General features: G+C 40.0%; 1 protein-coding gene across 7 annotated transcripts in view; it reads right to left on the bottom strand.

Annotated features, from left to right (window-relative positions):
- Nucleotides 1-26619, bottom strand: part of LOC127634705 (connector enhancer of kinase suppressor of ras 2-like) — a 95756-nt gene that overhangs the window by 20736 nt on the left and 48401 nt on the right. For all 7 annotated transcript variants that reach the window (XM_052114355.1, XM_052114356.1, XM_052114354.1 and 4 more), the window contains exons 7-14: nt 22638-22697; nt 21714-21782; nt 17880-18026; nt 14924-15057; nt 13810-14003; nt 10990-11079; nt 6580-6788; nt 161-209 (exon numbers count right to left, since the gene is read on the bottom strand). In XM_052114355.1, coding sequence (XP_051970315.1) covers nt 161-209; nt 6580-6788; nt 10990-11079; nt 13810-14003; nt 14924-15057; nt 17880-18026; nt 21714-21782; nt 22638-22697 — 952 coding nt within the window. The remainder of the gene's footprint in view (nt 1-160; nt 210-6579; nt 6789-10989; nt 11080-13809; nt 14004-14923; nt 15058-17879; nt 18027-21713; nt 21783-22637; nt 22698-26619) is intronic.

A 26619-nucleotide genomic window follows, 5' to 3' on the forward strand; every position in this document is an offset into this window, starting at 1 on the left:
TCATAACAGTGTTGCAACTTTGCTGGTCTTTCCACTTTTAATAAATCTATATAAAGGTACAAAATTCATTTTAAGAGTTATGTTGTTTTAACATCTAGGCATCTTTTATCGCATAAAGACAATATTACCAAACATGACAGTATGAAAGATAAGTAATCACCTTTATTCTTTTTCTTGGTCTTGGATAGCAGAGAGGATCCCTGGAATGTCTGTAAAGCAGAAGACACAACATGTCAGCTTTCGAGAGTTTATATGAATATAAATTGGATTGGACCAGGACTGTCATGTGAATACAATTGAATCAGTATTTAAAACCACACAACTTTAATACAATGTAGGCTAATAACAGAATTAGAGAAATGTGTGTCCTGAGAATTCACACGTGTCTCATTGACAGCCCTTCACTTTTTAACCAGTTGGAACTTAAACAACCAGAAGCAGTCTCTGTGAATCATTTTGCTTCTTCAGGTTTGCTAATATGTCTTTCGAAGAAGGGCTTCTGCTTGAACTAGCACCTTCTGATTACCAACAGTGAGTCTTCACCACTACACTACCATCCGGCAACATACCCCTGTTAGAGGCCACAGCTTTAATTACATAGTAATTACATAGAGAAGGTCAGTAAGGATGTTTATAGTGGGCTGTTTATCTGACCAAAGAAACCAACCACTGAGCTAATAACCTGCTGTTAAGCAAGCTACAAAACCTCATGCATCTTGTGCCTTGAAATCAGTGCTGCACAGTGGAGTGGCCCCTATTGATGTTTGTGCACATTTAGAAGTGGTTTAATTTCATACTTACAGGCAGGTTGCTATTGCCCCAAATAAGTCTGGATGTCAGAACAAAACGGACGCATAGAGACAAGCATAAAGATAGAAAAAAAGAGAGCCAGAAGGAGACATGCAGAGAAAGAGAAAAATTTAGGCAGAGATGGAAATGTATTAAGTGAGAAATGGAAGGATATATATAAGGAGAAAATGGAATGAGAAAAAATGTCTAGACCACGTCATCGGTCAATACGTGCCATTCTCCAAAGTGGAATCACAGTGGAAATCTGCGAGCAAAACAATCTCTGAGCATCAACACATCAATGGACAAATTAAAATCAGAGGTGACACCAGAATGGATGGAGTGAGAGACCAAAAATGCCTGAGAGAAGGAAGGCACAATGAAGGATAGAGAAGAAATAAATACAAATTCTAGCATCCTTGGTCTGTTTATTGAGCAGTATAACTTGGATCTGCACACCCAGGCTGAGCACAAATTTATGATCCGAGTCCTCTGGCAATTCTCCTCTGTGCAGAAACTTCCTGCGAGCTTCAACATTAATGAGCTAAACTTGTCTTGCCATGCATCTGTTAGCAACAGTATCACTGACTGAAGGAAAATGCTAACACTAAGCTAATTGATTTATTGATCTGTGACTGAGGATGCAAGCTGCCCTGCAGCCAAAGAGGAACAGGTGAATTTTAAAGAATATAATGGACACTTTTTTCATTTAATGTCTGGATCTATCAAGTTCTAAGATCTACCCAACCGTTACCCTACACAGCTTTCAAATCAAATATGGTTCCATGTCAAAGTCAATGTCAACTTGTCAAGAGACATACAGCTTCTGCAGATAATTTCAGAGATTTGGAAGAGGGGGTGATCAGTTAATTTCCACTTATATTTTAGTATGTTGCTCACACAAAGTTATCATACGGCTTTAAAAACTTGGAAATAGTGAATGAGCCATATACACAAATTTATGGTGCTTTTTTTTTGTCATTTTAGAGTGTGAAATATCTCTTATATGAAAAAGAGAGGCCAGGATATGCTTCAAACATTCACCTTTTGTGTTCCATGAAAGAGAGCAAATTATCTGGGTTGGAAACAACATGGGAGTAACAACTGTTCCTTTATAAATGCTGTCGTAAATAATTAAGTAATGGTAGTGATTCCCCTGCATTTTACCTCATCACACAGCAATGTCAACAAGACTCACTCTAAAAGCACTGTGTGAATCGCCTCCCTGAAAGTGTGATTCACAATCGCTGTGTGAACTGGAGCAAGTTGTGAAAAAACACTAAGACACAGTGAGACAAACTTTCCCAAAGATTCCACATCTAGACATTAAAAGGCCCAACATGGCATAATTTAGAATGGCAGGACATCCTTTTTGAGCCTATAGCAAAGAGACAAAACAGCCATACTATGAAAGGATAGCTCAGTGTAGAAGAGTAAAGACTGAAGGATAGGGCACATGGTTCAAGAGCTAATTTAGTTAGGGCACCTCTGAAAATATGGAGGGTGGTGGTGGAGGGTAATTCCTAAAGCAACTGTTGAGTCTTACAAGATCTCAGGGAATCTCAACCATTCTACAACAGAAGAAGCCATTTGGGTGATGAACAAAAGTGCACTCAGATACTCCTTTACTATAATTCTACAAGACATTAACATGAGATGTGCATCAACAGTCCAAAGATCTTTAAAAATGCATGACTTTTGCCTAAGGATTCATGTTCCTCAGAGAAAGATGGCATTATGGAAAAACTACAAACCATCTACAGTACTTCAAGTAAACACAATGGTTACACCTCAGGATGTGGCATGGACATAAATGTGCACTTCTACATTGCCCACATTTCTTGTTAATACTATATACTTCTTTATTCAGCTTAGCACTTTCTTTTTTCTTTGTCCCTTGCTTTTGACCCACTTCTCACCAACTTCTTACTAATTTGTCCATTGCTATATCCATCTCTTGCTCTTACACCATGTTTTCTTCTGAACTGGCTCTGTCCATCCATTCTCTTCCTTGTTGTTTTAAATCATGACTTGCTAGCATAAACCAGCTTGAACAAACTGCTGGTTTCTCTTTCTATCTCTGAAGTGGTTCATATAAATTGATAGTTCTGTCATGGTCGTTAAAGAAGTAGATTGCTTCTCTGAACTATTGTTCTGCAGTCACTTTACTCTTGAAGGAAGCATATTGGGACTTGCCATTGGGCTACAGCTCAATGTCACATGGCGACACAGGCTCTGAGTTCACAAGAAATTTGGTGCAAACATCTTCTGCGATGACACTGGCAGCATTAACAATTGGCATGCTGTCATATGCACCATGTCATGGGCACAAAGCACATGCCTTGCAAAGGTGCATTTAAACAAAATATGCAGGTAAGTGGCACCTTTAAAGGGATAGTTCACCCAATATCTCGCCCGATAGTTCACCCAAATGAAAATTCTCTCATCATTTATTCACCCTCATGCCATTCCAGATGTGTTTAACTTTCTTCTGCAGAAGAAAAAGATTTTTAGAAGAACCTCTATGTTCTGTAGGTCCATACAATGCAAGTGAATGGTGGCTAGGCCTTTGAAGCTCCAAATATGAGATAAAGTCATCATAAAGACTCCAGTGGTTTAATCAGTATCATCTGAAGTGATTCAATTGGTTTAGGCAGAAAACAGACCAAAATATAACTCCTTTTTCACTGTACATCTTGCCATAGCAGTCTCTAGGCATGATCATGATTTCATGCTCGATTACACTTCCTAGTTCTTGACCCATGTGCAGAGCGCTAGATGGCACTATCGGAAGTGTGATAAAGCTTGAAATCATGTTCGCCAGGGAGACTGCTGTCAAGATTTAACAGTTTCCAATCTCTGGGACCTCTTTCTTGCTGTGGTTTTCTTATGAGGGGAATTTATGAAGTCAGGCGGTTGCACAAATACAGTATCAGGACTAGAGGCACTGGACTGTATTTAAAGTTTCAACAGGCTATGCTTTTGTGTGTGTGTCAGGTGGACATTGTGAGAGTTTTCTCCTTGAGTGTGAGGTCAGGGTGCTGGCACTGATATGGGGAACTGCAGATATCTTCTTAAACTACAATGCAGGCAATAAAGCACCACTGTAAACAATAACAGCGGATGCCATTCCACACCACATACAAACAGAAGCTGATTAACACAATGCATCTCTTTTCTTCGTCTCATTTAATCTCACCTCTTCCCACCATTTCGTGTTTCCTCACATCACATCTCATCTATTCTTTTTGATATCAACTAGGATGAAAACAGCAAGACTGCTATATTGCTGAGATCAGCACTGTGGGCCTGATTTTGGTCCAGTACTATTATGATGGTCAGCAGAGTTCTCAAGTACACCCATAACAGTCACGGTTTGTTGAGCAAGGACCCAAACGCAGAAGGCAAGTATAAGGGCAGTTATTAAAAAGAACAAAAAACAAACAAAAATTCTCACAAGGGAGAAACCAACAAAATCTAGACAGGGCTGACTGGATAACTGGAACAAAACAAGGCAACTCACAGTCAGTGCATACACAATAGTAAAAAAATATCTGGTAGCGACAGGAGGGAAGAAGGCACGATATATAGGCAGCAATGAGAACTGATGTGGCACGACAAACACAAAGACAATACAATAGAGCACATGCCAATGAAGCCATCATTAACCATGTACTCAAACAAAAGACAAGACCAGACACGAGCACATGGCAAGAGAACCAAAACTGAACATGAAGCCATGCGCTCACAAAGACAAGCTATAGAGCATGAGTGTCCAGATCCCAAGGCCGAAGAGTCAGCATCCAGACACCATGGAACACAGACTAAACAGAAGAGCACACGGCAAGGAAAACAACCAAAGCCGTGTGATCACACAGAGACACAAAACATAAGTGTTAGGATCCTGCCACCACAATAATCATGACTGACAAAGGTGACAGGATACTGACACATAACACCCCCCCACCCCCCTGCAAATCACATCAGAACCAGGACACATGGACACACACTGCATGCATTCATCACCCCGGTGAAGATGCCTATAAACAGAGGCTGTATGTAAGAAACACTGGGAAAGTCACCCTTATGCAAAACTATCACACCCAAGCTGGGAGCTCAGAGTGGCATCACTTTATGTGGACCTATATTTAGACTTGAGAGAGAGAATAAAACCAAAATAATCCCTTCTGATGCAGTTTGTGGGCATCAGGCTTTAAACAAATGTAATAATAATATTCACATGAAGAAGGCATATGGCTCCAGGAGTCCTAGACCAATCACAGCTCTGTAACAACACTCACTCATTCAGTTGCAGAATGAGGAGTCTCAGATGGAGATTAGCCAGTTACGTCACTTCATGCCCTATGATAGATGACACTATGACAGAGCCCCACCCACCCCCAAAGAACCACCATCTGCCAACTCAGCATCCATATGCACACTGTGTACACACCACAGCAACCACTTTTTCCCTACCATTAGTTGCCCTACATTTCCATTTCAATATTTCTTGATTTTGTTTGTGTGTGTGTAGTTATGACCTTATGTGTACAGGTTTGACGGTACTTGTGAGGGACATTTGAAAATCTCTGCACTGATTGAAAGGATCATAGATCAATCAAATAATGATTTGCTTTAATATTACTGATATTAACAGGTATGTATGAGAGCTAGTATTAGAGGTAGGTTTAGGGTATAGTAAATATCATAACCTCCATATAAAAACCATTGCATCTATGAGATGTCCTCACAGTGTGTGTGTGTGTGTATGTGTGAGCGTGTATTTATCACTTTGTGGGGACCAAATGTCCCCATAAGGATAGTAAAACCCGAAATGTTTTACCTTGTGGGGACATTTTGTCGGTCCCCATGAGGAAAACAGCTTATAAATCATACTAAATTATGTTTTTTGAAAATGTAAAAATGCAGAAAGTTTTCTGTGAGGTTTAGGTTTAGGGGTAGGATTAGGTTTAGGGGATAGAATATAAAGTTTGTACAGTATAAAAACCATTATGTCTATGGAAAGTCCCCATAAAACATGGAAACACAACATGTGTGTGTGTGTGTGTGTGTGTGTGTGTGTGTGTGTGTGTGTGTGTGTGTGTGTGTACGCATGAGAGTGCTAATGAAGTGAGAACATCAGCTGCAGCTTTCCCTCCTAAAAACTACAGCAAGATACAGTCAGATCTCACTCTTAATACCTTTTTACTATTTTACTAATACCTTCGAGAAAGCCCGGTCTAACTGAATAAGTCCACACGACACACACACACACCTCCACTCTAAGGGCACCTCCACAAATGCTCATTGTATACACACAATCACACACTCACTCACACAGTATGTGGGTGCATACATTCTCCTTCTGCAGACCCTGTAGTGATGGGTTGTTTGCAAAGGAGTCGGCTCTAAAAGCCGGCTCTTTTAGGTGAACGTTGCGCAGAAGCTCAACTGATAGAGCATTGCAATTGCAATGCAAAGGACCGGCTACAAGTCAAGGAGAGCATTCAAGTCGACATGTGAGCTAACAGTGTCATAGAAGCACCACAAAATGATGTGGTAGCTTCATCAATTGTGTTTCATCCCGCATTTGATTTTTAGGTTTAGGTTTAGGGTAGGAAGGTAGGTTTTGTTGATTTGATTAACCTTAAACCTTATGCCATTTTGCAAAACTATTGCCACAGTCATGTTATTTTCATGAGGTCAGGCTGAGAAATAAAATAAATCCTACATGAAAGACTACTAATGAATTTACTTGCCTTTAAAGGACATTGATTGCAGTCTACTCACATGATAAAGAGAGGTGGATTCAAGGTTTGGTGTGTTCATGGATTCTTGACGCAGTACCTCCATTTGGAGAGTGGGGAGGAGAGCATAGTGGGTGGGGCTTCCACTCTTTTCGCTCTTTTTCTTGCCTCGTTTTCCGGTTTCTCTCTTCATGCTCCGAGCTGCCATATCGGCAGCCTTCTCCTCACTTACATATCGTAACAGAGAGTTTTCTGAGTGGAGAAAGAGACAAAATGAAAAAAACATTTTCAAAACATTTTGTCATGTAGCAGACACTTTTATCCAAAACAACTTATAGTACACTTATTACAGGGATTATTATTATCTCAGAGTAATGTTGGGTGAAGCGTTTTGCTCAAGGCCATAATGGTGACAGTTAATGTATCACTATTTGCTGGGTTTAAACCTGTAACCTTTTGGTTACTTTTCATCACCAATGGCGAGCATCAGGGGGCAGTGTGTTACGTTAACCTCTGGAAACCATTAGCTTAATCTTACTAGCATTGTACACTACACGGTAGTTTTGCTGCAACAGGATCACAGCAAACTCAAAGGAACACCGATCTCCCAAGGGTATCTTAAAATAACACATTGTCATTTATCATAAAATGACATATTTAACACTAACTGGAACTTGAAACAGAAATATAACACCAAATTATTAATGAATGATAATTAATAGCATCCCCAAATACTCCCCAAAATTTTTACAGACCTACCATATTAATCATTCGCACAGAACAGCCAATGGGTAGACCCCAATCGTAATCAACAACAGTAGGTCTTACAACATTTTTATTTCCTGTTGTAATCTTGAGAAACTCGTGATTCCTGTGCACGCTGCGGTCATGGATAAAGACAGTAGTTTAAAGAGCCATCATCAACTTCCTCTACCAACATCAACAAAGTGCGAATCAGAGTGGAGATGAGGCGGTAGGAGGAAGGAATGGGCCAAACGGACTAGTTTGTCTCGTTGTGGTGTGGATATTGTTTTGGTCTGTGATCTATGCTTCTCAGATCATGTATCAATGTAATTATGTAATACCCCCTACATGAAAATGAAATGCCCTCACACTCTATATGTTCTGGTGACAGCCCTGGGCTACACCATCCCTCATTCATTGAAACACTACCATTATGCACAGATATGCAGCCATAAACAATCTTGTAAATGGTCTTGGTTAGCATTTTTGTTGGGCATTTGCAGTAAAATCAAATTATATTCAGATGCAGTCAATCCTTTCCTTTCAGTATTGAATGGTTTTCACTCTAGTCACTGCTGTGTCAAATCACTAAATACTCTGGCATCAGTATTCCATCAATCAACCTACCCAAACCCCTCTAGTAACACTCAAAAACACTCTAATAGCCAATCACAATGTTTCCTTCCCTCTAAAGAGGCCTTTCATTAGCACTATTTAAGCCTGTGCACTCTTCCCAAAAAAGTAGAAACCAATTAAACCTCTATAGAGCTATTCTTGTCTAATGTGCATAACAAGCTTATTCATCACAGCCACATTAGAGAGCCAAATGAACAGGCTCCCAGTAGCCTGTATTTGTGCTTGCCCTTTCATTGAGGAACCACCACTGCCATTGTTGGGCTTCCCTGCTCCCACACCCAAGTCCACCATTGCCCAGCAGCAGCCAATGGGAGAAGAAACACTCAGGAGAGCTACTGTCAGCATCTCCATGGCAACAGCATACTTCCAGAAGAAGTTCCCTCATGTACCCCTGTTTTCCTGCTCTCTAATGGTAAAGTTGAAGCAGTGGTGGGTTTACATTTTGATATGTCTAGTCAGACAGGTTACAATGCACATAGAATTACAGCTCATAGAATCATAATAAATCATAATCTAATTAATTCTTAATTCTTGATTTATTGCAATTAACTGAACTGCGGCATAAAACTAATTTTGATGGACAAGAAGTGGAGCATCTAAAGCCAGTCGCAATGTTCTGACAAATTCATCAATAACAATGTTGCTTTATGTTTCTTCAAACCAGTGTTGGGGAGAAATTAATAAAAGTAGTGAAGCTGCTAACCTAACTATATTTTTCAGTAGCATGACAGCAAAAATGTTCCAACCTGTAGCAGTTTAGCACAGCAAAATGCTACTTGCAGGTTTTTGTTATATTGATTTTCATATGCATGAGGTTGTAAATATGCTTGTCGAAAATATCCGCTTTTTCTCTCATATCCAATTCATTGTAGTGCGAAGTCAGATTCATTTAAGTGGTTCATTTCAATGAACCAATAAAAAAAAAAATCACAGATTTATTTGCGTACGTGCTCAGGCATCTGCACGTCATTTTACATTCTTTGTAGAATGTAAACAAATTTGTTTTACAACAGTAAAACAAATTGTCACCATTACCTGGAATGACAATCATCCAATGTTCCAAGCAAAAACAAACTTGCTTTTTTGTGGGTGATCTTATTACATATTTATCCTTACTGACCCTCTCTCTCTTTCAGAGTTTTTAAGGAAAAGAGAGAGTTAGAGAGAAAAAGAGGGTTATAAGAGAGCTATCAAAACACTAATCTCCACACAATACAGAGAGACAGAGCTGCTTAACAGGATCAAATAGCAGCTAGGAGACACAGCCAGGTGATCAGAGCATCCACTTCCTCACTCAAACACACATATAAAGACACACAAGTGGCACAAAGGAAAGAAAAGAGAGGGGTATAGGCAGCAGCTAGTCTTTGAGACCACCGAAAGAAAACAAAAACTTTAGCATAGGAAATCTGTAAGACACGACATGAGTGAGTCAATACAAAGACTTCTGCCCACACAACAACCACATAGAAGATGATGAGTAAGACTTTGACATTATGACAAGGAAGTCCATGTCTATTGGACTGACTGATGTCAAAACATTAAAAAAACGAACAATAATTAAAGTAAATGTGAATCCCTGTTTGCAAGCCATTTAACTTCTTTAATGTGATGTGTTTCTATGTGAACTTGATTTTATCCACCAGGAATTGATTGGATCGTGAGATGTGGGCATCCTATACCAGAATGATCCTGGCCTGAAAGCAAGTTTGAAAAGACTGTATTTGGCTATTAGTCAACATTATTCAATAGCCCCCATGGCCTAAGCAACATCAGCGGAAAAGGATATGTATTTCAGAATAAGAGCAGGATAATACATCTAGATTAATGATTACGAAGCTGTTTTTATATTTACTAGGAAGAGCTTGCACCAATGAATCGTTGACAATAAGAACTGGACCATGGATTAAAGGAATAGTTAACCAAAAATGAAAAATGTGAAATGTAATTTACTCACCATCCAAACTTTCCAAACCTTGCTTTCATTCTTATACAGAACACAAAAGGAACATCTTTATGTCTTGATGCATGTTATAACCAGAGAATTTTGTCCACAGTGGCTTGCATGTTTCTGGTCAAACTTGCATTGGTTTTCATAAAATATTAATTGACTTAAATTACAGGTTGAATCTCAACAAAAACTATTGTATGCCTTCAGAAAACTTGAAATATTGTGCATGAGACGAACTGACAACTTTAATGACACTTTGGGTCCTTTTTTAATTTTTTTCCTTTATGAAAGTAAATGTTTATATTTATTTTATTTCTTTAAGACTGTTCTCTAAAGCAGATGCTAATTGAGACAGTGTCTGCCTTACTGCACGCTGGCTCTGTGTTAGTGCTCAGAGACTGCCACTGCTATCCTGGCACTGCATGTAGTGCTGTCACAGGAAGTAATCAGAGATTCCCAGCACTGTCCAGAGCCACCGTGCAGTGAGGAGAATTGGATCCATGGAAAAGAGCACAGCTGAACATCACTGCTAAATAAGAGCCAAGAGAATGTATTAACAAAGAAACAGAGAGAATGAGTAAATAAAAAAATAATGGGAAAAAAGAGTAATAGATTAATAGATCTGCAAAGATCCATTTGAAAATGAAGATTAAATATTATACAAGGAGATTTCCCAGATATGGACATGAAAGACAAAATGAACTCAAAATCTTTGTTAATAAATGTCTGAATGTGTCATTATTAAAAACAAATATATAATTTTACATTACTAATTTCATAACTGCCTCCATTATTGTCCTTGTGATAATTTTGTCAGTTTCATTGTCCACCAGGAGTAAATTGTAAGTCCAATCTTAGAAAAACGCTTAGAAAAGTAATGGACAATTTCACTGTGATTCAGCCTTAAAACTTTCTTAGATTGTCAAAAGTTTTATTATTTAATGTAAATTTATAACATTATTCTTAATGTTAAATTACTCTGAAATTCATTTAAAAATCTAATTAACTGCTACGATGAGGTTTTACAGCTGCTGAGGGAGTGTTCATTAATTTGGCATCTTTCTCATTAATTTGGCTGCCATTAGGGTTAAGTTACTTCACTGTGACTGACACTAAACTCACCTCTCCGTCCTTCTCGCTTCAGTCTAGCTGGATCTTCATAGTCAGGAACCCAGTTATATTCTACAGGCATAGAGATGGGCCTTAGACGACCTGAAAATACAAACAACATGTCACAGGATGTGTGTTTGTGCATGTAGAAAGACAGAGACAGTGAGATGGAAGTAAAATGACAGTGCACAATCCATTTTCCCAACAGAAGCCGAGGTAAGTATGAGTGAGTGTGTTTGTGTGAGACAAACTGTCACAGTTAATGTGTCCTTTCGTTTTCTGTAGAAGCAGCGGCCATAGAGTGTGTCAGCAGTTCTGTGCCACTGCAGAACTTCATGCTGGCATTTAACGGCTATAGCTGAGTTCTCTAGTTCTGGAAATAATACTGCGCACACAACAACACACACACACACACACATGTTGGTGCGACTATCCATCTGAGGACTCTCCATAGACATAATGATTTTTATACTGTATGAACTATAGATGGTATCTCCTAAACCTAACCCTCACAAAAAAACTTTCTGCATCTTTAAATTAAAAAAAAACATAGTTTAGTATGTTTTTAAGCGATTTGATTTATGGGACACTAGAAATTTCCTCACAAGCCACATTTATAGCATAGTACCCTTGTAATTACCAGTTGGTAACCTTAAAAATTGTCCTTGTCAACATAATATATTTATGCATTTGGCAGACGCTTTCATACAAAGCGACTTACAGAGCACATATTACAGGGACAATCCCCCCGGAGCAACCTGGATTTAAGTGCTCTGGAGCTCAAGGACACAATGGTGGTGGCTCTGGGGATTGAACCAGCAACCTTCTGATTACCAGTTTACCAGTTATGTGATTTAGCCCACTACGCCACCACCACTCCAGAAAAACATCCAAACCCGCCCAGACACACACACACACACACACACACACACACACACACACACACACACACACACACACACACACACACACACACACACACACACACACAATCAGAACAAAGTGCAGCCCAGCTCCCTAGAGTTTAATTACAGAAAATCTGATACCAACTTCCCAACGCAGGAAACTTGTAATAGAAACACTCCCTTCATAAACCCTCTCAAAAACGTAGTCACGCACAACCTCACAAAACATGTTTGATTATTTGTAGCAGTGGTTCTCAACTGGTGGGTCACGACCCAGCAATGGGTCACAGGCAGGGGTTAAATTAGGATTTCGGAGTTGGGGGATCCTAAAATAAAAACAAACCAAAAACAAACAAACAATAATAATACTTTTTATATAAGAAAGTACTAAAAAAATACATGGGTGTCAAAATTTTTATTTATTAAAAGGCCGGAATGGTACGTAATTCATAGAAGAAGTTTTTCTTTCAGATTAATAAATGTTTTTGGGATTCTGTTAAATTATTTCGTTATTTATGTACAATGAAAATACATAATTACATAGACTATTTGGTTCAGTTTTTTTACATTAGATGACAAAAAACTTGATATTGCATGTTTTCATTTGTACTCCTGGCACAAATAACTGAATTGCTGTTTCTGGAGCATTGCTATAGTGAAACAGAGATCGGATATAAATGTTGAACCCTTAAATTATATATTAAAATTAAGCAGAGTGACGTCACTACCGCATGCAGGCTATTTCGGATCAACAGATAAACTGTGTGATGGTCGAGTGGTCTTTATGATCTTATTAACTGAATTTATAAATTAGCACTATAATTGTCCAGATTGTTGGATATTGGGTGTTTAAAAAAAGTTAAGAAAAAAGTCATAATATGCTGTCCTACAGCAAGTTTAATGACGTATATTGAGGGAATACACTTAATGCCGCTTGTGGCTTTTTAAATTATTCAAGAGTGTTTGTGTCGATATTCAGTCCCTCAGGCAACTGCTGTAAAAGCCAGCGAAAAAAAAACAAATCATTTTATGGTGTGCAAAAAAAAGGCACAAACCAAACTTCCAAATTCTAAAAGAGTGAGAGAGGGGGCAGGGCACAGAGGGAGAGAGTGAATGTTCTTATAGTTCTGCTCATTAGTGTAGTCTAGGGCATTCGCAGGCATACTCCATATGCTCACCTATCTTTCTTAGGATTTTGCGTATGCCCACCAGAAATAAGCAATGATAAGTATGGCCGCCAGAACGAGAAGTCTTTTGAACCGAAACTTTTTCAGTCTACTATCATGATGCTGCATATATTTGTACATATATATGTATATAGAGAGAGAGATTTTCTTAAAGTGTACAGAGATTTTCTCCAAACGCGCACGGAGCTCCGGGAACGCAACTGATGGCATGGGCAAGACAGACAGTCGACTAAGCCGATCTACCAATTAGAAAGTTAATTTCAGACACGACTGGATATTTGCTAACCAATAATATTTTCAGTTTCAGTAAGGGGTGGGACATTTCCAGCATCTGATGCACCAGCATCCATGGAGTAACCATAATTTACAATGTAAATTTATTTCCCTGCTAGATGTAAATATATACACTAGCGGCCAAATGTTTGTGATCAGTTGAATGCTACTTTGGTGAATTAAAGTGCCAATTTCTTTCCATAAGAGCAAAATCTGTACATTATTCCAAACTTTTGGTCGCCATTGTATATACTGTATATATATATATATATATATATATATATATATATATATATATATATATATATATATATATATGTATATGTATATATGGTCTTTCATAAATTCACAGTATACCCACCTCTTCAGACACATACCCAACTACATCACTGGATCTGTGCTTCTAAACTCCTGCAGAGATGAGTTCAAGGACCAAACATTTTGTGCCTGTGAGTGTGTTTGCGTACCATAAGTGGGTGTGCTGTCTCGGCGGGATGTTGTAGGTCCGTGGTTGGGGTCATACTGATAGCAGTAGAGGACTGCCTCCTCTTCCATTAGAGGAAATTGGTGTCTGTATTCTTGATCCAAGAATGAGTTTGGTGATTCTGACCCTTTTGCCACATGCACCCCGCCCTCACTCAGGAGACTCCCCTTTTCATCTCTAAACACACAACATGACACAATCTAATCAGATATTTGCTTTATATTGATAATTTGGAATGATTCCTAATATGAATTAGTTGATTCTTCAGAATCTCAGTGCAGGAATTTTTTGATTCTCAGAGGACTCTTGTTTGATCCCTTGTTTGAAGGATTGGTTCATAATCAGGGCTTGACATTAACTTTTAAGCTCACCAACAACTGTGGCTAGTGGTATTCCAAAGTCAGTAGTCACTCAGCATTTTCACGAGCCAAAATACCCCGCCCCACAAAAAATGTGTAAGTAACTGGAGACTACCTGTATGTATTTGTTTGTACATTTTATTTGAAAGAAGAAGTTCAGCAGGACACATGCCTAATGATTTAAGTCATCTCTTTGAATATATGAAGGCAAACATGACCAGTTAGAAAAGGAGTAGAATAGAACATGAGAAAAACTTTAATAATTATACTGATAGAGAATATTATATTAATATTATACTGATATTTGCGAAGGTAATCTAGTTTCTTTGTGAATTTGCTCATTGACTAATTTATGTAACCATGGCAGCAAAAGGACTGCAGGAAATGGGTGAAAACATTAAAAAGGGGCATATCATGGAAACAGGATATAGCTCTTTTAAAATAAGAGTTTGATAAACTGTGTAAATATACTAACATTCACAACACAAAACTATGATGCATGAATGGGCATTTCATGTTTATATTCAGCTTTAAGCAATTTTTCCTATCCTGATGATTGACAGAGTTAATTTACATAAAGAAGTTTTAAAGGTACAGTAGCAAAAACAGGCATTGTAATTCTAAATGTTAGATAGAGAATGATGGTCGTGTTTTGGTGCCTGCACCCCTGATTAATATTATACTGTAACATTAGTGCAAAAAAGGCAACAAAAGTGTAAAATATGACTCTGGGTTTACCTTGGCGTGTATGGCTCAGATGGAGGGGGTGGAATGTATAGGTCTTGGAGGGCGGAGCTATCACGCTTTGAGGGTGTGCTGATCGTACTCGTGGGTGTGGCCGAGCTGCTGGTGGGACTCCTGGGAACAACAGGCTGTTGGGCAGACAATATTAATTGATTAAAAGATCAAAGTTTTATGATGCTCAAAACACTTGTAAACGTATCTAAAGGCCACCGTTAACTGTACTAATGGAGCACTGTTTCCCAGACATGACCCAGACACTGATATCTGCAGACAGTCTTAAGGGCAGAGATAGAGATTAATAGGTCCCTCAGCAGAGAGACAATGCTGTCGCACTGCAGTGCTGTCTGCAGTAAACAGTGCACTGGGATCTCTGGGTCAGGATCCTTTGACATAATAAGTAAGAGTCTATGGAAACATTTACAACAACCCTAGATAATGACTAATCAAATTGCGAAGTGCTATATTCAGATGATAACAATACCATTATTTATGTCATTTTAATTATATTATCTAACATCTACAACAAACGTAGAGGAAGTATGCTCTATCACTATGCCAAATTCATATATGGCCTTGTTTTAATAGCTTCTATTAAGATCTTTCAATACTGTCATTTGGGTTTCTTCTAAATTTTGACAAAATGTAACCACAAGCAGGCCTGTTGATGCACTTAAGTGATACTGTAAGCTAACTGGCTTGAAAGGTTACCTCTGATAATGACTGGTTACTTATTCTTTTTTGGCTGCATTTTTAATGGCTGCATTTTTAATGAAAGCAAATGGCGTTGCTTCATTTGATTATCCACACTGTAAAAAACTTTGTTGAGTCAAAAAATTTTTATCCTGCTGAAATTGACTTTAAAATTCACGTTGAACTGACATACCATTAGAGTGCACTCAACAAATGTTTTGTAGAGACAATTTAATACTCTATTAACAAAAATAATCCATTGTTTATTTTAAGTTGCATGGACTTAACATGATTTGTTCAAATAACTTAAATATTCTGGCAGCCAGGGTTACCCAGCATGCACAGCAGTACACACAGCTCTGATGTTTTATGTTCTGAATAATTAACTCTAAATGCTAAATTTAAAGCAGTTCATTTTGCCAATGGTTTCAATGTATAGTTAGATATCCATTATGGCATTTGTTTCCATTTTGTGTTTTATGTGCTCACCATTTAGGAGTAAAGTAGCACCAGAAGTTATGTAGCTACATTCTGGTTGTCAAAATATTTTCTGAATAAAGTGACAGAAGCTATAAAGATTGAATTTCTGTTTGGTTTCTTCAAGCATTATAAGCTCTGATCTGTTTATAAAATCACTATTAATGTTTAGTGAAATTGACTTATATGTCAAGAAATCCCAGCAATACTGTAGAGGAGACAGTCTTGAAATGAAAAGCCAGAATGTGCAATAGTCTTGTTATGGAAGCACATAGAACTCTTGCCACACAAACCTCAATAATGGTGACCATTAACAAAAATCAAGTAAAAAGATAAGCCCTTAACATCACCAAATAACCAATAACTAACAACAATAACAAAAAAAAACAGAATACTATAAATAAAGTCAACAAACAGCAAAACAATAAACTGTTTGTTTAGAAAACTTTGTCAAGCTTGTTGGAACAGCATTTGTGATATTGTCTAATATGTGTTTTCATGTAGATTCAGAGGAATTGACATTCCTTAGTATCAAAGATCTTATGATAAACGAGGTAGATACTTGACACTGAATGTAGTCGATTCAGCAAATGTTTTTAAGATAACTATGAAAACTTAATATTTTAAGTTTATGAAGGTGGGTTAGTTGTGTCAACTCAAAAACTAAACACCAACATTATTTTTCACTGTGCATTCTGATTTTATTTCAGAGAGGACCTTTAGGCTGTCAGCCTCCTCTGGTATATATGCAGTGTATAAAACATGCCAGGGTGAATTTTACACAAACAGCACATACAGCACATACTCTGTGTATACAAAATTGATATTTTGAAATTACATGCATTTAAGTAATGCACATTGGTAGGACATTTTACTAAAATGACAGAATTTTTTAATAAAATTGTATTTACAGTTTTTGAGGAATCTCAGCCTCCCTTTCTTTCTTTGATGGATCACCACTGCTATAGAGATGAAAGGCTGGGAACAGGGGTTATGACATGGATGCTAGATGTATGAACATGACATGCCCAAAGAGGTAAGTGCAAATAATGAAAGTAAAATGAGCATACAAAAGGATAACAGCCAAGACACACGCACACACAGATCTGTTTTGGGAGTAGCTGGAGAAAAGAGCTAAAAGTTTAGTCTAGAGTCACCAGAGTCTAGAACCAAACATGAATCCTCCACCAAAAGCTAATTTAAAGCTAACCTGCTCTCAGTGGCGCAGAAAAACAAAACACTCACATGTGCACACGCTTTCTAGAAAAGTCTCCGCAACAATTTTACAGAAGTTTGCAGTACGTAATGTTAGTGTGAATGACTTAAAAAGCACCAAAACAACAAATGCAACTCCTAAGCCCAGCAGCCCTGTCATTTACACAGAATTAACTGTACATTATATGAGCAGGCAGGTGCATCATGGGAAATGGAGTCAAAGTGTTAGTTTGCCCTGTCTGAGATGAGGTCAGGGGTGGGCGGAGTAAAGCTCTATACGATAAATTCCCTGCAGAAAAGACCATCTCAGATCTATATAAACTTACATGCTGGTCCAAACTGGTGTACAATGGTTAGTGCTGGTTAGTGCAGCAAAGCAATAAATACTGGTCAACCAACATGATCTTTCTAACGAAGCTGGTTGACCAAGGGAGGCGTGTTGGTTAAGTTAGTTAACATTCTTTCTATAGACACCAGCATACCAGCATTCCATGCTGAGACCAGCTCCCAAAACACAACACATGTCTTTTCAGCAGGGAAGCTTAGGGCCAGGTGGCTGGCATCCTACCTGCAGGGCCAGGGGCTTCCATCTCATGTTCTTTAGTAGGGCTGGGGCGGAGGTGAGCGTGCTCTGGGGACGCTTTTTCAGGGTCAATGTCACACCAGCAGGGTCCCCACGCAGAGAGCTTACCAAGTTTTTCAACTGCCAGCCCACCTACAGCAACAAACATAGGGTCAACATACAGTACATAGACTCCACAAATACGCCACACAGAGACAACGTGTTCCACCAGAAAACACAAACATGTCTCTTTATATTCACCTATGGTGAATATAGAGAAAATATTACTCAACATAACACACAAACACATGCACCCTACACATACTGTACAGTGCAAGTTCATTCAGTTCAATCATTTACTATGTGAAATGAGTGATTACTAATGAGCTCTGATGTATTTTAATTTGTCAATTGATTTCACATTCAATTCTACAGAGGAGCTTGACATTCTCTGTAATGTCAATATTTGAGCGAGATTAATTACAAAATCACAACATTATGAAATTGTACATTGCAGAAGCAAAATTCATAATGTAAATGTATTCTAAGAAATAAATTTGATAAATTATATTTTATATTAGATATATTTAAGTATATAGAATATTTATATATTTGTATTTACTTTTAAAAATGTTTTGACATTTTTTTCAGGCATAATGCTATATACATATTCATATTTTATTATATTAACATTCATATTTATTTATAATTATTATTTAATTTTCATCATATTAATATGTGTAATAGCTATTTATGTTTTGTGTAACAGATTATTTATGGAACTGAGCTAAATGTTAATTACCACAATAATTTCGATTTATTATCACAACGTTAGCGAAGTTAACGTTTTTTTTCTTCAAATGAATATGTTGTCCAGCTGGACGAATTAATATGTTGCCCAGCTGGACAAATTAAACAAACACTCACACACACGCATACATAGTTTCAACTAAACATGCCCTTCACAGACACCATGACCCACAGCTACAGTATATAAGACTCTCTAACATGCAAGGACAACAAAATGTTACTGTCACAGACACACACACACACACACACACACACACACACACACTGAGACAGGCTGGATGTACAGGGCCTCTAAACTGATCCTATAGAACATGGGGACTCATTATCACTAAGGCTACTATGTATAGAGCACCTACCACAATGCACCATTCTTTAACATTTGCTGAAGCTGTTACTGAGCATGAACCATTTATTGTTATGGGAAAAAAACTATTCTTCAAGCAGTGTGTTCTGTGCTTCGCTACGAGCTGAATTTGTATCACACATTAGTGGCACTTTTATCCAATTATGAAGGTGACAACAATCTAACTACTGAAAGACTAATGAGGCCTTAGTGTGGTTGATCTTTTATAATGCAAAGACAATGGCATACCCTTACCAAGACAATAAAGTGACTGAAGATATGTGAGCACAGAAAAAGAACGATGTAAAAGTTGAATTCCAATGCTTAAGAGGTAAAATAGGAAGAAAAGAAGATCTTAAAGGAATAGTTCACCCAAAAATGATAATTTTCTCCTCATTTACTCTCCCTTAAGCAGTCTCAAATGCATGAGACAAGCACCAGGAAGTGTACTTGAGCTTCTCTCAAGAACATGTCAAGGAGATTTATTGTGAAAAAGCAGTTATATTTTGGTCTGTTACTCACCCAAAACAAGTCATATCGCTTTAGAAGACATGGATTAAACCACTCATGTCATATGGAATACTTTAATGCAGCCTATATTTCAGTTTTGAAACATGAAGATTTGTATCCCCATTGACTTGCATTGCATTGAAAAACACACATCATACTGTATATCCGTCAAAAAAATCTTTAAGTTCTGTAGAAGAAAAAGAAGTCATGGGAGTTGAGATAAACTACTGCGAACGAGGTGAACTGACTCTCTTAAAATCAGCTTCTGTAGCCCTCAGAAGCCTACATGTCAAAATGAATATGTGTATAAATAATGAAGAGGGAACATTTTGCTTTCTGTTTTTAGACCTTCATAAACCAGTGGCACTAAATGTTTTTGTTTAAGGAAAGAGATTTTTCACTGGATATGGTGGCACCCCACACAGAATCCGTTAATGAAATTATTGAAATTGTAGAAAATGTGAAAGAAAATTTTAAATATAGAAACTACAGAGGGAGGCCCAACAATATGCAAAATCATTCACATGAATACTAAACAGAAAAACTGACAATACTGTAAATGCAAAAACAACAGCTGAAGTGTCTTTTACCAGTCTAATACATGGAAAAAACATTGGGCTGAATATTTTGTTAGCAATAGCCACATTATTAAGTGACAGATACATTTGAGCCAAAATACCATTTATTTGGACACATTGCCTTTGACATCAACAACAAAAATATGAGAGGTGTTTTCTCCCTTTTAAAGGTTGATATGCATATTTATTTTGTTATCCTACAGATAAAAGTTAATTCCACATTAATGTAGTATTTACATTTTGGTATATACCTTTATCATTGTTTTTTGCTGCCATCCATGACCCCATCAGAACAGACCTGCAACCCCAATTCAGGGTCATGACCCTCCAGATCCACTGTCTCAAACCATTCAATTTCCAGAGTTAAATTCAAATATTCAAAGAATTACTCAGCCTCTCATACACATCAAACACTTGAACATTTCAAACATGATTTCACAAGCTAACTCTTTGAGCAATTACTTGTGTACACACATGCACACATGCAGAAACATCTCTTTATCAATTACTTGAAGGCAAGCCCACAGGATATGGTCACAAGCGTACCCACTGACACACTCCATATGCACACACAGTTGCGTAAATGTCCCTCAAACACACTAACTACCGAATAAACAATCATCCTTAAAAATACACTCCAATGCCATTCATTTACAGCCTCTTAAAGCCTTCAAACACACCCTTCACTCTCACTCAGATACACTTTTCAATGTGTAACACACTCAATCGGCATTATAAAGGGACTAAATTTGGTCAAATTGGAATATATGGTCGCCCTAGTCCCAAAATGAATGATAAAATAAATCAAGTGATACTTGAAATACAAAGTTTTTATGTGCTTTAACAAGGATACATTTAAGTCTTTAAATGAAAATATTCTGCATTTTCAGTGCCGCATTTCCATGCGCATACAGTACACACAAGAAGGAGAGAACTCTGATTGATAGATGAATGGATGGATGTTTGGATAATAAGATAAAGGACAAGTAGAATGGGCAACATGGACTGAGGTGCGAATTCACTTAACAGCTGCACCACTTTTGGTATTTTAGCCCAAATACTCGCGTCTTATTCACTATCATCTGCAATCCAGTTTAACCAGGAACAATCTGCCTGAGATTTAGTGCCAACCCATTAGTGTAAAACATATTTTTTTCAGTGCATCCAAGCCTTGTTTCTATGTAAATTAGGCATATTATTCATTGTGATTAATTCACAAAAGTCTATTTGACAGGCAAAATTTATTTTGTACTATTTCTGCACATGAAAAGCAGGTGGAAAAAGCAATTTTATTTAAGAGAGACGGTTGTGTCCATTTTCTATTGATCATGGCAGCAGTAACACAAATTTGATCAAATGATGAAGAAGAACATTATACATTTTAAATGCACAGTGTAGATGAGAGCACTATGAATATTAGAGAGTAATTTCAGGCATCTAGATCACAGTGGTGGAGTGCGCGCCACTGTGCAAACTGTGTTTACCAGAAGTTTAGAAGAAGGCTGATATGCATGATTGATAATGCAAACAGCACATTTAAAAAAATGGTGCTAATTCTTAGAGAATTTTCCATTGAGTGACAGAGAGAGTGACACTCACCACAGTCTGATGATTCACCTGGATGACCTCATCACCAGCGTGGATCTTTTTACAGCGGTCTGCCGGTGACTGAGACAGAAAGAAAAAGAGATGTAAAATGGAGATATATAAAGAATGATAGGGGAGGAAGAAGCGAGTTTTTACAGCAATGAGAAATAAAAGATTTATTGCAATAATCTGTGTATTGCATCATATTAAAAATATGTGGCATAATATACAATAAATGGTAATACATGTATTCTGATTTTATTGTAACATGATTGTACCGTATCATATAAAAATTTTATCTTATTTTGAGAGGGAAATTTGATTGCTCAGAGGTTATTTTTTCATTGCTATGGAGACTTAATTGAGTTATCAGATATGTTTCATAAAAGTATAGACTTTGATAGATTATTATCCAAAAACTCCTTAAGAAAAATAAAATCAAAAACAAATGAGACATTGTTGACATACACTAAGTAAAGAGCAGAGCTATAAAATATTTATATAATGTGGATAACACAGCTCAGATAATTTGGCCTAGCAATAATTTAATGAGAAATGTTTGAGTTCATATTGAAGTCTGAATCTGCAGACTTTAGTCTCTTGGCAAATCTGAGCACAGTTTGTTGACATTTAGCAATCTTTTCTGAAACTCCAGTGGAGACTCAAGTAAAATTATTGGGGACTCATTATAAGAGCTACATCGAAAACTAAGAGCTTTTAGTCACATATCCATAAGTTTTATTTAGATTACCCTGTCCACTACTATCTGTATAGCTTTCTCTCTCTTTTTCTCTTTGATTTTTAGAGTCAGCAGTAATGGCTGTACAGTAAGGGATCAGTAAAGGAATTACTGAAATGCATTACTTTATCTACAGCATATTGGACATAATAAAGACATGAATTTGAACATACACCCATACACAAGCTGTTTCTTACCCCCTCTGTGGTTCCTGTGATAACGTGAAGTCCATCATATGTGGATTTAATGTACATTCCCTTTTAGGAACAATAGAAACACAGGCAAAAAATTATGACACTGATTAGCAGTCTCTAATTAATTATTTCTACATCTCTTCCTCTCAATCATACATGAATGAAAAAGGAAATACTTCAAAGTAGCTTCTAGCCATCTTTCTCTTGTCTTGTGTGCTTGGAGAAGTGAAAATACTTCTAATAACATTGAATAATGACTCTTTTGATCATGAACGCAAATTACACATACACATTCACCATGTGGACACTTGCACAGACAAACAGAAACACACTCACAATATCTTTTGCTATAATCCTCACAGAGAGGGACATTTTATCTTCAGCTTTCAGTCTAAGCTTCTGTACATTTCAGCTCCATCACATCACATCCTGCTAAGCCAGTGGAAGTGTGCAGTAATGCCAGTTCTCTTACGAGAGGTTCTCTCGTATTGCGTAAGCTAGCTTACGCTACGGGAAAGATTCATCTTTTCTGAGATATTGAAGCCAAAAAATTATCCTTAATTTTGTATCCATTGTCAACGCAGTGCAGCAGCTGCATACCTTGAGCGGGCTAGCTAGCGAGCTCATTGGTTGGTCTGCGGCAACTGCTGCAGCCTATAGACGAACTTGAGTGAACTTGCGTCCAATGACAGGCGCCCGCGCCGTCACTGTATCAAAGCACGCCAGAATGGTCGTGGCTAGAGTGCATATAAGCGTAAGTTCGTAGGCTGGAACCCTGATTTTCATGTATTCAGCGAAGCTCTTCGCATCTCTGAACTGCAGAAGCCGCGTCGCCGTTCGAGGGGCATCTAGCAAGCTTGGACAGCGCTCGAAGAAGCCGGCCGTCTTCGCCACCTTCAGCCATCCTGCGAGCTACGCCACCCGGCGACGTATCCTTTTTAGAGCAAGCGAACTTCACAAAAAGAGCAACGAGCGTCTTTTTAAAGATGCCTCGCACCACCTGCGCCTCATGCCGCGCCCCTCTCAGCGCCAGAGATCGCCACCTCATCTGCACTCTCTGCCTGGGACTGGAACATGCAGAGCTCGCCCTCGCTGACGGCGGATGCGACCTCTGCGAGGAGCTACCGATGTCGACCCTGCGGGCTCGACTCGAAGCACTCAAAACCGAAGCCGCCGCGCCGCCTTTCGTTTCGCCGCGCAGAAAGAAGCACTGCTCCCAAAGGCTGCCGGAACCGGTGTTAGAAGCGACTACCTTGCCGGAGCCTCTCCCTCGAGCCTCGCTTTCACCCTCCCGCCCCCGGAGCCGCGCAGTTGCCGCCGGCGGCCGCACTGTTGCCATCTCGGATGACGAGGCGGATGATAAGGGCTGCTGTTCCATCATGGCTTCGGACAGCGAGGGTGGTCAGGCTCCCAAGCCTCCTCCTCGGCCCAGGAATCCAGCAGGACCCGCGCGGGTCGAGGAAGAACTAACGCGCCTCCTCACACAGGCCGTCGACCGCCTCGGGCTTGAGTGGTCACCGCCCTCTGAGCAGGCTCCCAACAGACTCGGCGGCTGCTTTCTTCAGAGCCGTCGCCCGGCGCCAGCGGCCGGACGCTCCCTTCCTGCCGGAACTCCACGCCGAGCTCTCTAAATCGTGGAGCAGCGCTCTCTCGGCCAGGAACCGATCCCATGTCTCCACCTCTCTTGCTCGATGGGCCGGCGCCACCGAGAGGGGCTACTCTTCCATCCCCCCGGTCGAGGATTCGGTAGCAGCACACCTTTGCCCGCCCTCCGCGAGATGGCGGTCTAAGCCAGTGCTCCCGTCTAAGGCCTGCAGAACTACTTCCGCCTGTGTTGAACTACAAGCCGCATCTGCTCTGCATTCCATGGCCGTTTTACAGATCCTCCAAGCGGACCTGCTTCGAGAGTGGAATGAGAAAGGCAGGCACCCAGAGGCTGTTTCAGATCTAAGGAGCGCGACGGATCTCGCCCTTTGCGCCACCAAAGCTGCAGCTCAAGCCCTAGGGAAGTGCATGGCCGCGCTGACTGTGACCGAGAGACACCTATGGCTAACGCTAGCCGACATGGGAGAAGCTGAACGCTCCACGTTCCTCAACGCGCCGCTCTCTCCGTCCGGTCTCTTCGGTTCCGCGGTGAGTGGCATTGTTTCTCGGAAGTCCAGAAAGCCACCCAAGCCATGAATCTCTTCCTGCCTCGTCACGCTAGCTCCTCTGAAGGCCGCCCACGTGACCAGCCTCCTGCACGAGCCTCTTCACAGCGCCCAGCTCAGCAAAGCCAGACTTCTCAGCGTCGACAGGGCGGCCGCCCTAGAACGCGCTCAGACAGCCGCCGCAGACCGCCGCCCCCCCGCAGGCCTCGGCCTAAGATTGCGCTGAAACCTGAGCAACCGAAGTCCTCCTAGCTTTGTTAAGGAAACGACGGCTCAGTCCTGCCGCGGCCGGACCACCGTCAAAGCTTCGCCCCTGTCAGTCCCCTTCTCTCAGGCTACTGCAGTGGTGGATTCAGCAGCCAACAAGCCGGTGATACTGCCCGCTTGCCTGCACTCAAATGCCGTTTTCACGGCGACCCAAAGAAATCTTGTGAAAAGCAAACATGCCTTATGTGTAGAAAATGTGCCCACAATCCAGTGTTCACCCCTACACACAAGCATTACACTTCCGTGTCCCTATCAGAGCCCACTCACATAAAGCTGGCACAGCCAGCTCGAGTGTTAGAATCAATAAGCGCCCACCGAATCCATGCGCGCACCCTTCTCTGCCCGCTCTGTCACACGGCCAGCAAACACCTCTCTGTATGTAAGTCCCATGCCCGTGACTATGCTCGCGCATCACTTCACAGATGTGACTCTTTCCCCATTCACCTCAATCGGAAGTCACTCACAGAACAGCCTGTCCCTGCTGTCTGCGAGCAGTCATGCATAAGCACAGTAAGCGGCTCACACATTCTGTTCAGCTCGCTGTGTGCGGCAATCAGGGCGACTTGGCCATTCACCCTCTAGCATTACGCTTCAAAGCGTGGAAAGCTATCCCAGGGATATCCAAATGGGTGTTAAGCACAATAAAACAGGGCTGTTTGCTACAGTTCGATCGCCGCCCTCCCGCTTCAGAGCGGCTCGAAACTACTGTGAACACGGAAGCAGCCTGCATGCTTCGTTCAGAAATAGCAAACCTTCTGTGCAAAAGGGCCATAGAGAGAGTGCCACCTTCTCTGAGCGAGTCGGGGTTTTACAGCCGGTATTTTCTTGTCCCCAAGAAAGACGGCGGCCTCAGACCAATATTAGATCTCAGGGTTTTGAACAAGGTGCTCGCAAAAAGACCGTTCAAAATGCTTACAATCAGGAAACTCCTCGCGCATGTGCGCCAGGGGGACTGGTTTATTTCTCTCGATCTGAAAGATGTCTACTTTCAGATTCAGATAAATCCTTGCACAGGCCATTCTTGAGATTCGCCTTCACGGCCAGGTTTATCAATACACCGTCCTTCCATTCGGCCTGTCTTTAGCACCCCGTACTTTCACGAAGTGCATGGATGCGGCACTCGCACCCCTGCGGAGTCAGGACTTGCGAATTCTGAACTATTTGGACGATTGGCTGATTTTGGCACAGTCACATACGGAGCTTCTGTCTCACAGGACAGTTCTCCTCAGTCATCTGAACAGTTTGGGTCTTGCAGTCAATTGGACCAAGAGCTCACTACAGCCCAGTCAGGCAATTTCCTTCCTTGGAATAGAACTAGACTCCATGGCGATGACGGCTCGCTTATCTACACAGCTGCGCCGTGTTCAGAGACTAGCAGCGTCCTTTCAGATGAACAGCCTCACGCCTCTGAAAAAATTTCAGAGAATGCTAGGTTACATGGCCTCAGCCGCAGCAGTACTTCAGCTGGGTTTACTGTGCATGTGCCCGCTTCAGCATTGGCTAAACACCCACGCGTCTCGCCGGGCTTGGGCCGCGGGCGCCAGCCGATCAGAGTGACTCAGACCTGT

Source organism: Xyrauchen texanus, chromosome 42, assembly GCF_025860055.1.
Source record: "Xyrauchen texanus isolate HMW12.3.18 chromosome 42, RBS_HiC_50CHRs, whole genome shotgun sequence".
Taxonomy (NCBI): Eukaryota; Metazoa; Chordata; class Actinopteri; order Cypriniformes; family Catostomidae; genus Xyrauchen; species Xyrauchen texanus.